The 13,101-nt window shown below is 33.8% G+C and overlaps 1 protein-coding gene across 6 annotated transcripts in view; it reads left to right on the forward strand.

The window, feature by feature from the left end:
- Positions 1–13,101, forward strand: part of LOC134530623 (E3 ubiquitin-protein ligase KCMF1-like) — a 56,714-nt gene that overhangs the window by 8,522 nt on the left and 35,091 nt on the right. For 3 of the 6 annotated variants that reach the window (XM_063365621.1, XM_063365623.1, XM_063365622.1), the window contains exons 2-4: positions 3,424–3,591; positions 8,290–8,429; positions 9,217–9,357. In XM_063365621.1, the coding sequence (XP_063221691.1) occupies positions 3,424–3,591; positions 8,290–8,429; positions 9,217–9,357 (449 nt within the window). The remainder of the gene's footprint in view (positions 1–3,423; positions 3,592–8,289; positions 8,430–9,216; positions 9,358–13,101) is intronic. The other 3 variants (XM_063365624.1, XM_063365626.1, XM_063365625.1) reach the window with 1 other exon arrangement.

The following is a 13,101-nucleotide window of genomic DNA, read 5'->3' on the forward strand; positions in this document are numbered from 1 at the left end:
ATAGTACCATCTTTTTAAACAGAATTGTAGTTAGTTTTTAACAAGGGGAAAATTTATTATTGGTTTTCCCTAAAATTAATACGTTTCATATATTTATCCCACTCTGCATTATTTTAAAGAATTCTACATTAGATTTTGTGTCCGAGTTTCGTATAAGTTTATTTGCTCCTTACCGAGAGGTTAGGTATTTACATATCACTGACAAGTACTGGAAGACTAGCTAACATTTTTTTTTTTATTTCATGTGCTAATAAAAATATTACTTATGTTTTTTGAAACAATTTGGGTTTAAAGCATTAAAAAAAAATTTAATAAAATTAAGAGTAGGCCTAATATATAATTATTTATTTAGACTGTTTGAATGACAATCAGCTAGTCTGTTTATTTTTTAAAATATTTTATTTTTTTTTTCTATAATTTTTTTTGCTTATAGTTGAATTTTTACAAAAATCATCATATATCTTAATGAATTAGAAATAAATATAGGTAGTATAATGATATCTACAGTCCTTAACAAAAAAATATTTTTTAGTTCATGCAAAATTCCTTAATAAGATTTTAAGTTAACTAATTGTAAAAATATAGGCCAAGAAATATGATTTTTTAAAATAAATTTATTTCTGTATTTATCATATATTTAGTATAATTTTTTTATGTTAAAGCTTTAGTGTATTGCAAACCATGCAGTTAGCTCAGTAATTTGTTTTATGTATTAGCTGTTAATATATATTTCTGTGTTCTTTCCCGTCTCTTATCAGCATGGTTACCAGCACAGTTAAAATAGTTTAGGTAGTCATATTTGAAAACATTTACAGATTAAAAAGGAAGTGCTTGCCAGATCAACCAGAATCAATTACTTGCATCTAGTGTCACTCATAATGTTCATATTGGGGAAGTCTACAATATTGCATGTTTAAAGCTATCATACTACACTGTTATTCTGTATCACCTTTCACTTGCACAAAACATATCAGTTAATATATTTTATTTGCCTGTTTATTTTTCTGCAGCTTTATGACTTGGGCAATCTTTAAAGCTTTGGTTTGTGATGCTAAACCAGCCAATCACAAGAAAAGCATAAAAGTTTATAATTCTGAAGAACTTGCAAAACCTGTTTAGTTTGAATGAGGAATAACCCCAGTCAGTCATATAGTGTAATTGTGGCTGGTGTCATCTGTGCATTTAGGTTTATGCATCATTGACATTCATGTAAACAAAATAAAATAACAAAGGTCCAAAAATCTAAATTTTTGAAACACTGCTTTATTTTTGCACATCTTTAGTAGACAGGATTTTTTTTCTCTCTTTGATAATTGTTTTCAACTTGGTAGATATGGCGTAGTTTTGTTTAATTTTTCTCAGTGAACAAAATTAAATTTTCTCTTAAAAGTGTTTTTTTTTTTTTCTTTCAAAGTCTGAAGTTTGGTTAAATCATGTAGAAAAATCCTACAACCAACATCAAGTTAAGTACCTTTTTTAAATGTAAGTTTGTATATTAACTTCAGTAGAAATATTGAATCAGAAATAGAATTAAAAGTTTGTGAAGTTATTCTGTGTTTTTTTTTCCAAGGTGATTCAAGACTAGAAAACTTAGGAATGCATCAACTTTGAAAACACATGTAGATGAAACTCTATTACTGAACTAAAATAATATGAGCATTTTTTTGGTTAATTTTCCTACATATAGAGCTCTTAAATTATTTTAGTTAACTAATAGTTTCATGTACGTGTGTCATGATACAACTTGATGCTCTAAACACGTTTATAAACTAACAAATTTCGTTATTGCTCTGACATCACTTATATTCGTATTTTAATGCATCGTAGCATTGTAAATTATAATGTTAAAACAAACTCTGAGTTCTCTGCTGAGTGACCAAAATTACATTCAGTACTACTTATTGTTTGGCACATAGTTTTATGAATGTACTAGCTTTTACATGTGGCTTCACTCGCATTGATGTCAACATAAGTATCAAAGATCATTGCAAAAAAAGTATGGTAATTGATTTTTTTTATTGCATGACTGGGATCATCAGTATTTAAAAATTCTAACATACAATTTAGCTTAAAATACTGAAAAGATGCGTTATTGGAATATGTTTCACTATTTAAATAAATAAATAATTTTAAATACATTTTAAAAATTTCAAAGTAATAACATATAATAAATTTAATTTTCTTTAAAAGAGCTTAAATCAGAGTATTATACTAGGATGCTCCTGTATACTATGTTATATTTTCTTCTGTCCGTTGCAAATATGTGTAAATTTCGGGCATTGGACACACGCAAACAGGCTACATATAGTTGACCATGGAAAAAGCATGGCTTTTCTAAATGCACCCCTGCTACCTGCAATGTTTGCCCTTGTGCTTTGTTGATGGTAACAGCAAAACTAAGCCTGACGGGAAACTGAACTCTTTTGAATTGGAACTGTAGATCAGTGGGGGTAATTGGGATTCGAGGTATGATAACACTTTCTCCTTTACCGACACCTGTTAAAATAGTGGCACTAAGTATATTCTGCCCCAATTATGTGATCCGAAGCTTCATACCATTACATAGTCAAGGAGCAACCAGATTTCACATAAGCATAACTTGTACATTTAGTTTCATTTGATTTTTATGTGAGGGTACACCCGAAAGTTCAAGTGAATTTAAAAACTCAACAGGATATGAAGTGCTTTGTTCTGTATCCATGATTGTATCTATTGACAAATACTCCTTAATTTCCCCTTGGACCTCTTTTAAAATATAAGTGTTGATTTTATTAACAATATAATTTTTTGGCACCATAATTGCTCTTGCGCACAACCACTGATCACTATTTAAATTTTGTTGCAAGTCCGGGAAAACTTGAGTAATAAGATCCACATAATTTTTTTACTAAATTACAAAATTATCTTGAAAGTAAAATATAACCTTCAGCATCAACGTCCAATCAACCATCACCGAAGAAAATAGACACCTAACATCAAAAATTAAAAAAGTTTAAGTATTGCTTGGCGGTGACAAAAATATCAAATTGAATAGTGAATTGAAAGCCGGTATTATAGTATTAGATTGGCGAATTATTTTATTGACTTATTGATACAACAGATGGCATTAAATTTCACTCAAATTGGACGATGATACATGCCAATATCAATTTTTTTGCCCTTCGGAAAAAATATTGTTTTATATGTGTGTGTGTGTGTGTAAAGTGTCCTTATGTCCTTTACTATATCCTTGAAAATATGCACACAAAATTTCATGATGATCGGTTAGTAGTTTCCGCGTGAAAGTGTAACAAACAAACAGACTCACATTCACATTTATAATATTAGTAAGGATGAATTCAGCCCACAGGTTATATGTCATGGCCTGCCAATTAGTTCAGTTTTCCATACTTCTTCTTTGACGTGTGTTGCACTTGTTAACAGGTGTGAGCTGCGATTCATGTCTGAAAGGGAACTTCCGTGGCCGCCGCTACAAATGCCTGATCTGTTACGACTACGACTTGTGTGCAACATGCTACGAGGCAGGAGCCACGACCACAAGACACACCACAGAACATCCCATGCAGTGCATCCTCACGAGATCCGATTTTGGTGAGAACCTGTCAGTCAATCAAATTATAAAACATAAACACACATTTTGTTAGATTATAAAGGTTGGAGAAGAGGTTCACGTTCAATATAATAAAATAATTAGTAATTGAATGTTTAGTTAAATTTTCCAAGAAACATTTCAACATTTTATCTTTATTAGCATTATAGTATTAATTTGAATCGTATTGATAGAAGTGACCATAATCTATTTTGAAATGAAATCATTACATTATTCACTTTCTATTTCTATCATTTATACAAGTATGTTTAAGGTGATTAGTCCCTGGCATCTAGCTTGCACTACTGCTTTTGTATTAAATGTTATGGCTGGACATGGCTTATGAACTGACTTTAGACTAGAGGATTTGGTGCAGGGGGTCAATAGATGCCTGTTTTATTGACTTTGGAAAAGCGTCCAACAAGGTACCTCATGCGAAACTGATGAAGAAGGTAGAGACAGTCGTAAGGGATAGAGGACTGGTGAGTTCCTTAAAAACAGGACACAGAGGCTACGTGTGGAGGATGAGATGTCTGAGGGGGCCGCAGAGCAGTGTGCTCTGTCCACTGCTCTTCACCTTCATGGTGAATGATACAGGGGAAGGCATGTAGGTGTGAATGATGCTCTTTGTGGATGGCTGTGAGGTATATATAGGGAGGGTTGCAGGAGGATTTGGATAGACTGGAAGAGCGGGTGGAAAGCAATGACACGAAGATAAATGTGGGCAATGCAAAGGTGGTTATATTTACCAAGAAAAAGGTTGATGAGAGATTCTACTGCTGGAGGGGAGAAGTGATAGGTGAGTCCAAAAGCTATAGATACCTAGGGGTAGTGCTGCAAGGAAATCTGAGGTGAGGGGAGCAGGTGGAGGAGGTAGTTATGAAGAGCAGACAGGATCTGGGCATCAGGGCCATAGAGCGAAATTAAGGGTCTGGTGGCAAATAATTTTGTCAGAATTTGGAACAAATTATTTGCCTCCTTACTTAGTTTTTCATCTGTGATAAATGACACAGACCCAATATTAAATAAATTTGTCTGACATTTTTTATCTATTTCATTTTCCTTTTTTTTAATGTTTTTCTTCCTGCTTTCGAGAACCTAATATATGTCTATTTAGCACATTGCATTTTACGTGACTTACAGTTTTAAATGAATAGATAAAATATAAAGTGGCACTTATCAATAAGCTTAACCAATCTGCTCTCATATTTCTAACTCTTAACAAAATTAGACTCAATGTATGTTTAATATGTCGCTTAATAAATATTTTTTAAGCTATCCTATATCATTTGCATGTTCAGCGTTACACACCACTGTTTCTTTCGTGAGATTTCGGATCTTTGTACTTACAGGTCATTTCATTAATATTCCAAGCAAATTGGGGACAACTGAAAAAAAAATACACACACACGCATATATAACATGATTATGCTTCACCTGCTGTGTGTGTATGTGTTGTGACCACTGTAACACGCTAAAACTGAATGAACACAGTAGAAAAATCAAGGAGCGCACATAAATATTAGGTACTGACTGCAACAGAAGCTGTTCCACTCTTTATTTTGAAATATATTTCTCACACAACATCCACATGTCATGGCCGGCAGATATTTCATTGCCTTGTAAGGTTTTTAACCTAACCAAGCCTCTTCATCATTTGAGATGAAATATAATATCTTATAGATACGTGTATTTTCTCTCTCTCATTGTAGTGTCGTATAATTTTCTTCCAGGCAGATTTGCTTGTACAAAGTTACCTTGAGTTAAAGTGGCCACGACTGTTATTGTTATATGATCATATTTCATAACTTAAGGGTTCCAGACTTGTAATTTTCATCCTGCTTTCAGGGTAAATCCACACATTATAAAGTTCTGGAATGTAACCGGGCCACCCTGGTGTCCAGGCCCTGGGGATTCCCCCCTCCCTCCCCATCCATTTACCATCCCCTCTTGACGGCTCTGGCTTTACATACGTTCAGCTCGGTCCCTTTTGTTCTTATTGCAACATCTAAAAGTGTACAGATTTTGTAGGTTCTGCCCTGTATATGCTAAATGATAGTTGGTGTACTGCTTTATTTAGTACCTACCATGTATAATGCTAAATGTCAGTGAAAATAACTATTGACTGAGAGTGCATGACATCATAGCACTTACCAACAGTGTTGGATGTTTTAAACCATGGTTTAGGTTTAAACCAAGTGTTTTTTATAAAAAACCAAATGGTTTTTTAAATAATGTACATATTTTTAATAGAATTTCTTAATTTTTTTAATGAATGGTCTGATTCCACTCTAATAGCAGCAAATGTTAGCTCATTAATGTTTTTCGTGATTTACAGGAACAAAATTTCACATACTATTCAAGATCATATTATTTAAATTATCTGAATAAGTTGTAAATTATACCCAGTGAAATACGCCTATAAAATTAAATTAATATTATTTTGAAGAAGAAAAAATCCCTACTCTGTTGAAACACCCATTCTATGGAGAATCCTCCTCCTGTGGGGAAATATCCTTTCTGTGATTAAGTCCCAGTCATATGTGCAGATTTGCTGGAGTTCTTTGATATAACTTTCCTGGTTCAACATAAGTGGCAGAAAGCGGTATGTTGTATGGCTTTCATGCTGAGAACCAAAATAACTAACAATATAAAAAAAGCTGTTTAAAAAACAGGTTTTTTTTATTAAAAAACACCTGGTTGGTTTTTTTCCAACCCTACTTACTGGTGAAACTGTTTTTGGTTTTGTAGCATTGGCCATGGGAGCATGTGGACTATCGCACACATTAATTAGTGTTTAGCTGGGCAGCCATACATGTTTCCTAGAGATGTATAACCTTTTTTTTTCCCTTGGTTATTTCCACAGTATGTTCTTGTTGGATATGCAGATGCATACTGGGCTTAATAATACTCATTTAAATTGATTTACGAATTATACATCAGAGGTTTTGGGACACAGGCACATTTAATTCCGTGAAACATTTCATTTTCATGTTGCTGACTTAACAATCAGTAATGTATCATTTTACTTATCAGGAAAAAAGTGCATTGCAATGTATTTTAAATAAAAGAAAAATATCCTGGACATAGGTTTTTACTTTGGCAATAATATAGTATATTACTGCTTTAAAAATTATGTTGACAAAATGGCGTGATTGTGTGATGAATTTTTGTTATAAAACAACTAGGTGCAATTTAAATATGTTTCAGCTAACATAAAAAAAATAGCTTTCTTTTAAATCAGAGGCCTTCATTACAAACTTATTTAAATTAGAATTAATTATAGGACTATTAATTTCATATTGTCCTTTAAAGATGAAGTCATGATTTCTTTTTGTTGACATGACAAAATAATAATATAAAAAACATTCTTATCTGGGTCTTCCTCTGGCACACCAGCCGTCTAAAGCACTGGTCGTGGTGTGAAAAATTTAGGGTCCGCTTCCATTTTCATGACTTTGTATGGAAGCTGTAAACTGGAAGAGTGGAATCCAAAAAAGGCAGCGGTGCTAAGAACTTTGAAGCCTGCAGTATGGTGGGACATATACCATCCGTGGCAGTGGGGTTTGACCCACTGCACAAATAAATCATACAGTGTAAAAAAATTGAAAAGTCAAATCACAAAAAAAAATTAAAGGACATTTTAAGATGAGCTAGTGTCTAGCATCCACTTACCAAATAATGTGGGTTTTATGACATAAGGTCATAGCAATATCGAAGAGGAACTGAAGTATTAAAAAATCCAAGAAATTAAAATGCACTATTCACAACATACTAGATCTGCTGGAAAAAATGGGAATACTATTCTTAATACGCGCGACTACATCCTAAATGTAAGATTGTATCACACAATTTTATTTTAATTGGCACACTAATGTTCAGAGGTGCCGGACAGAGAATAATTGCCTGCCTGCCCTCAAGCAGAAACAACGCGTAGTAACTTGTCCGGAAAGGCACAAGCTATTGGGGGGGGGGGGGGGGGGAAATTCTGACCAGCGGAGGGATACAACTGGGTCCCAGGAGAGTACTACTTTCGCAACGCCAGACAGGACATGCGAGATGGCATTGCAGGGCATGCATGTCTAAGCAGCCGTGTGGCAGGCAAAGCAATAAAGATGAGACGCACTGGCTGGCATAGTGCAATACACAAGTCACGCTGGCGTGGGTGCACCGTGCGTATGATGGAAGTTGCACAAATTAATGCTAGTGGTGGCTGAGAATTAGATTTTGAAATATGGAGGTTTGGAGAATATACAAATTAAAGAATCTTAAAGTATTAACATTTGATTAACAAATAAAAATAACTCCATTAGAATTAAAACAAATATGTTACTTCATTCAATTAAAAAATTATTAGTGCCACAAAAATAAATAAAATTGGCACAGATGTGAATTTCTAAAACTTTACATTTAGTGCCTGATTAGATTAAGTATTTAATGGTAGGTTTGTTTATTATCATGGACTCTTGATTTCTATTATGTCCTTCCTCATGAAGCCCCACAGTATCAGCCAAAGTAGTTTTCACTTTTCATCAATTGGGTCATAAATTGCAAGAGAATATTTCGGTTTGACATGGGAAATCGTGAAGTTACATACTACATCATTGCGTGAATATTAATTCTGACCACTATATATAAACTTTTAGAGTGTTGGCAAAGCAAGGAATTATTATTAACTGGCAGGTGTTGTGTTGTGGCAGACTTGTACTACGGGGGGGAGGCATTGACAGTGGAGCAGCCTCAGGCCTTCACATGCCCCTATTGCGGCAAGATGGGTCACACGGAGACAACGCTTCAGGAGCACGTAGCAGCAGAACACTCGGAAGTCACCTTTGAAGTGGTGAGTATATTCTGATGCTGTCATGTCAGTGGTTCATCCAGACATCTTGATTTGCAAATTTTTATCATTTGTCTTTTTAGTTATTTATACAAAAAATTAAAATGCATGTCAAGATCTAAATAATATTTACCCAAGCTTTTGTTTCATGTAACAGTCTAATATTCATTTGGGTACAGTTCGTGACTGCAGGATAGATATAATTAATTTTTTTTAATGTCGTCAGCCATTGTAGACATGTGTGTGAAAATGTAAACACGTGGCATGATGATACATTTGTGTTGCTAATGAAGCAGTTACCCACTTGACAAGCTTTCAGTGCTGACAGATAATTGTACTTGTTCTTACAATTTTTTAACCAATGATTGTTCACAATCTACACTGTGTGTAAAAGATTACCACTTTTTTTTATTTGCATAGAATTAAAATTTGGAAATAAACCTTGTAGTAACAGTAAATAAAATTATGTGAGATTAAAATATTCTTTCAGTTTTAAAAACTGTTTAAATAGTTTTACATTTTGATTAGGACATACTTGTCACCATATACATGTAGGTTTTGAGGTTTGAGTAATGATGAAATTGAAATTTTGGGTTATGTCAGGGCCATCTCAAACCCCATTCGAGACTATCACTATTCACAGATGACTTCTGAAACCTTGACAAGGGACACACAAACATCGGTACACGTTCGTGTCATGCTAGAATAGTTGTAAACTAGAATAGTAGTATTTAAGCCAGCTATTTTTGTTTGGCTTGGCAACTTATGTTTTTGTGTGATTGCTGTTTAGGTGTGCCCCATATGTGCATCCCTGCCTGGAGGAGACCCCAACCTGGTGACAGACGACTTCTCGGGTCACCTCAGCCTGGAGCACCGCAGTGGTCCGCGGGACCTGATATCCTTCCTCATATCCTCTTCAGTACAGCTAACACTATCCTTTACTGTTGCATAAGCTGTGCCTATCTTGTCAGACACCTCAGATTTTTTGTCTCAGCTGTTGCCTGGAAAACCTGCAACTCCCAGGGAAACTGATAATTTCTTAACATCAAGAATATTGTTACGATTTATAATGTTGAGAGAACTGGGTTCATTAGGGATAGCCCAATTAGGTTTTTTTCACAGTTTTATTAATTACTAATATTTACATTAATAATAAATAATTGTACTTAGGGATGGGGCGACCGAATCCAATATCCGCCGAATCCTAGGGATTCGAAGCTTCGGCCGGTCTGATATAGGATTCGTTAAAGGATTCGGTGTTTTACTATTTACGAAAAAAAAAAAAAAAAAAACAGTAAAACTCGCTTACGAGGTCCCGCATGGTAGGTTTTTCCATATAAAGCGTTTAAATTGCCCAGGGTCTCATCATTTACGCCATTAAATGTGTGATATAAAGTCCCGTTAAAATTTTTCATGAAAGTTCCTGTCTCAAATAATAATGGCGCACGTAAATATGAAGAAAAGACAAATGAACAACAACATACGAAGAAATATGGATAATGTACCATAACTACAGTACAATCCCAATAGTTATTTTAAGATAATTACCATAAAATTACCTAAAGATTCTTTGTAGATACCATAATTACTACAGAAGCAGATAGCTACCACATTTGCACTATATTTACCGTAACAACCGAGATGTATATTTACCGTGATAGTAATGTATTATTTATGACATATTAAATTAAAGGACATTGTTGGAGGAAAAAAAAAGGATGTTAAATTTTGATATGTACGGTTGGCATATGTTGCTAAGAAATAATGCGATCTGAAAGAATGCAGTACTACTACGAAAAGTGAAAATGGTACTCGTAGATTTTTAGGTGATTCTTAGGTTATGGCAGTCTCTTTCGTTTTTCAGTAATATCGGCCTAAAATTCACAAGCGTATCGGAAGTCGGCAGAAATGCCGATTCAACTAAATATTGGCAAAATCGGCTTCTGCAGTACAGCTCTACATTTGATGACATGAGTAAACATATTTCAGACTTCAGGATATTGAAAAAGACTTTAATTTCCATGTAGGTTTATTGTGTGTATGTTTTTTTTGCAAGTGAAAATTGAATTAAGTAAAATGCTTTTATTTTTATTACTTTCAATTGATTAAACTTTAATGACCAGTTACAGTTATTTATGACACTAATTTTGAGGTTAAGCAATTTTACTAAAGCATTCCAGCCACACAGGTTTCCAGCGAGAGACGCTTCTCTTCTGCTGGAAAAACTATCTCCAATCGTAGAGCTAATTTAACTCCTGAACGTGCAGAATAAATTATTTTTCTGCATGATAGATTAAAGAACAGAATTTAATACTCTATGACAATCTCTCTCAGAATTTTTGTGCTGAAAAGTGGAAATGTTGAAACAATGTGAATGTACTTTTCAAACAACATGATTTTTGGTGCTAAGTTTGTTGAAGCTCAGCAAGGACTCCAGAAAAATTGACAAGGATGAAATTATTCCAAAGATATGTTACATTTACACAAACATATACTTGTAAACTGTGCTTATGTTAGTTGGATGATATCAGTTACTAATGAACCAATGGAAACAGTTAAGATTCAATGGAAAAAAAAATGTTTTTTTTTTCTAGCAGTGCAAAATGTAAACACACTCTGTAGATAGTTACCAAAATTAATAAGCCCACTTCATTTTAATACTTTATTCAAACATTATACTGAGTTTGAGATAAAAATAATTTCCCAAAAGTGTAACTGTACCACAAAAGCTCGAGATTTTTCAAGTAGGCTTGCTCGAGCTCGGTTCGAAGTAAAATTCTTAGGCTCGCAGACCTCTAGTTATTTATAGAAAAAATCCTAACCGCTAATCTGTACTAAATCTGAAATTTCTCAAGAAAAAATTTTTGTCTTTATATACACTTATACCAGAAATGTACCAAACTACATGTGAGAAAGTCAAGGGACTTTTAGTGCAAGCAGAATACATCTCACTTACATTAGATATGTGGACATCATCTGTTTAAAGATTCGGGTTTGGGTTCGAGATTCTGCAATTCCAGTCGAGGATTTGAGTTAGGATTCGGATTCGAGGAAATCAGGATTCGCCCCATCCCTAGTTTTTAGCCAAAACGTAGCTATAATTAGGGAAAATAAGACACTTTTTATTATAATTCAATGTACAGTTCCTACATGGATATTAGAAGTACTGAGAGGAACTATTAATGATAAAGCGTTTACTTTACCATGCTTCATTCAAACAATATACTTGTTTGAAACAGAAATTATGTGCAAAGTTATTTTTATAGTTTTTTTAAATTTTTTGAAAACATAATAGGGCAAGTGTACAAGGTATTTTTGTTACAAAACTTAGTTTTTTATCATACTAAACTGTAAGTCTGCTTAATTAAAGATTTTGTTTTGCTTATTACTGGGGACAAGATAATATGGTGAATTGCAATAAAACTGAAAAAACACAGTAAAGCATGTCAATGCAGCATATAAAACCGAAATGTAAGTTAATACACTATAAAGCACCAAAATGCAACTTCTATCATGAAATTAATCAACCTGTTTTTTTTATCAAAACTTCACCCATAAAAACATAATATTTGACTTATTCAATTCGATGAATGTATTGTACTCCGTATAAATTTTTTACTAAAATGTAGTGGTGCACCGATGCGGATACCGATGAATCGTAATCGGCGATTATTGGTACTTACCGATTAATCGTAATCGGCGATTATATTAACGATTACTTGCCGATTATTTACGTCCCGGCGTAATTAAGTAGGTTTTTACCGTGCAATATTTTGTTACACATTATAGGACGAAATACGGTAATATTTGTATATATTACAAAATTCATCTAACTGCGTCTTATAATTACAGATATTTCGTTAAGTTTAATAAATCTCATTGCCACAAACAATAAAAAATGCATTTTTCCCACGGTCTAAGGGCCGGTTTCACCAAAGTAGTTTAAGCAAATTAATCTCGATTAGTTTCAATATAAACTCGTTTAGTCGATTGTGCGTTTCACCACATGCGTAATCTCGATTTTCCAGAGTAAAGCGAGATTTTATATTAACTGGCCAAGTTCTTCCAGTTTGCGCAGCTAATCTCGCTTAACGTATGTAAACAAATGGCTCGAGCAGCTTACAATGTTATATTTGAAGAAGATTCGGATGGAGATGATTTTATTCTTTTGCGTCAACCTCGTACAATTCGCGAAAGGAGTAATTATTTTGAAAACTATGATGAAGTGGACTTCAGAACCCATTTCCGTCTGTCGAAACAGTCTGCACATAGACTGATCTAACAAAACTGACTTCTCATGTGGCGAAAGATTTCGACTTCTTTGTCGCTTTTCTTTAATTACAGCTGAAACTGCACCATTGCCAATCATGTTTATATGCGATATGACAATTTCCACGGTATTACTAATTTTTTAATTTTTTTTTTATAGGTTGATGCGGCCACCATAAATTACGCCGGCCAAAACCTGCATCTACAAGAGGAAAAAAAAAAACAACATATTCGCGTATCTCCGACAGATATTCGGGTATATTCGCTAGCTAATTGGTGTTTTTATGTGGAAGGCATTTATAAATCGAGTTTTAGAAATCTCGATTAATTTAAACTTGTGTAACGATGGTGAAACACACGTCGGAATTAAACTTACGATTATACTTAATCTAGTTTTGTAAATCTC

The sequence above is a fragment of the Bacillus rossius genome, chromosome 3, assembly GCF_032445375.1.
Source record: "Bacillus rossius redtenbacheri isolate Brsri chromosome 3, Brsri_v3, whole genome shotgun sequence".
Lineage (NCBI taxonomy): Eukaryota > Metazoa > Arthropoda > Insecta > Phasmatodea > Bacillidae > Bacillus > Bacillus rossius.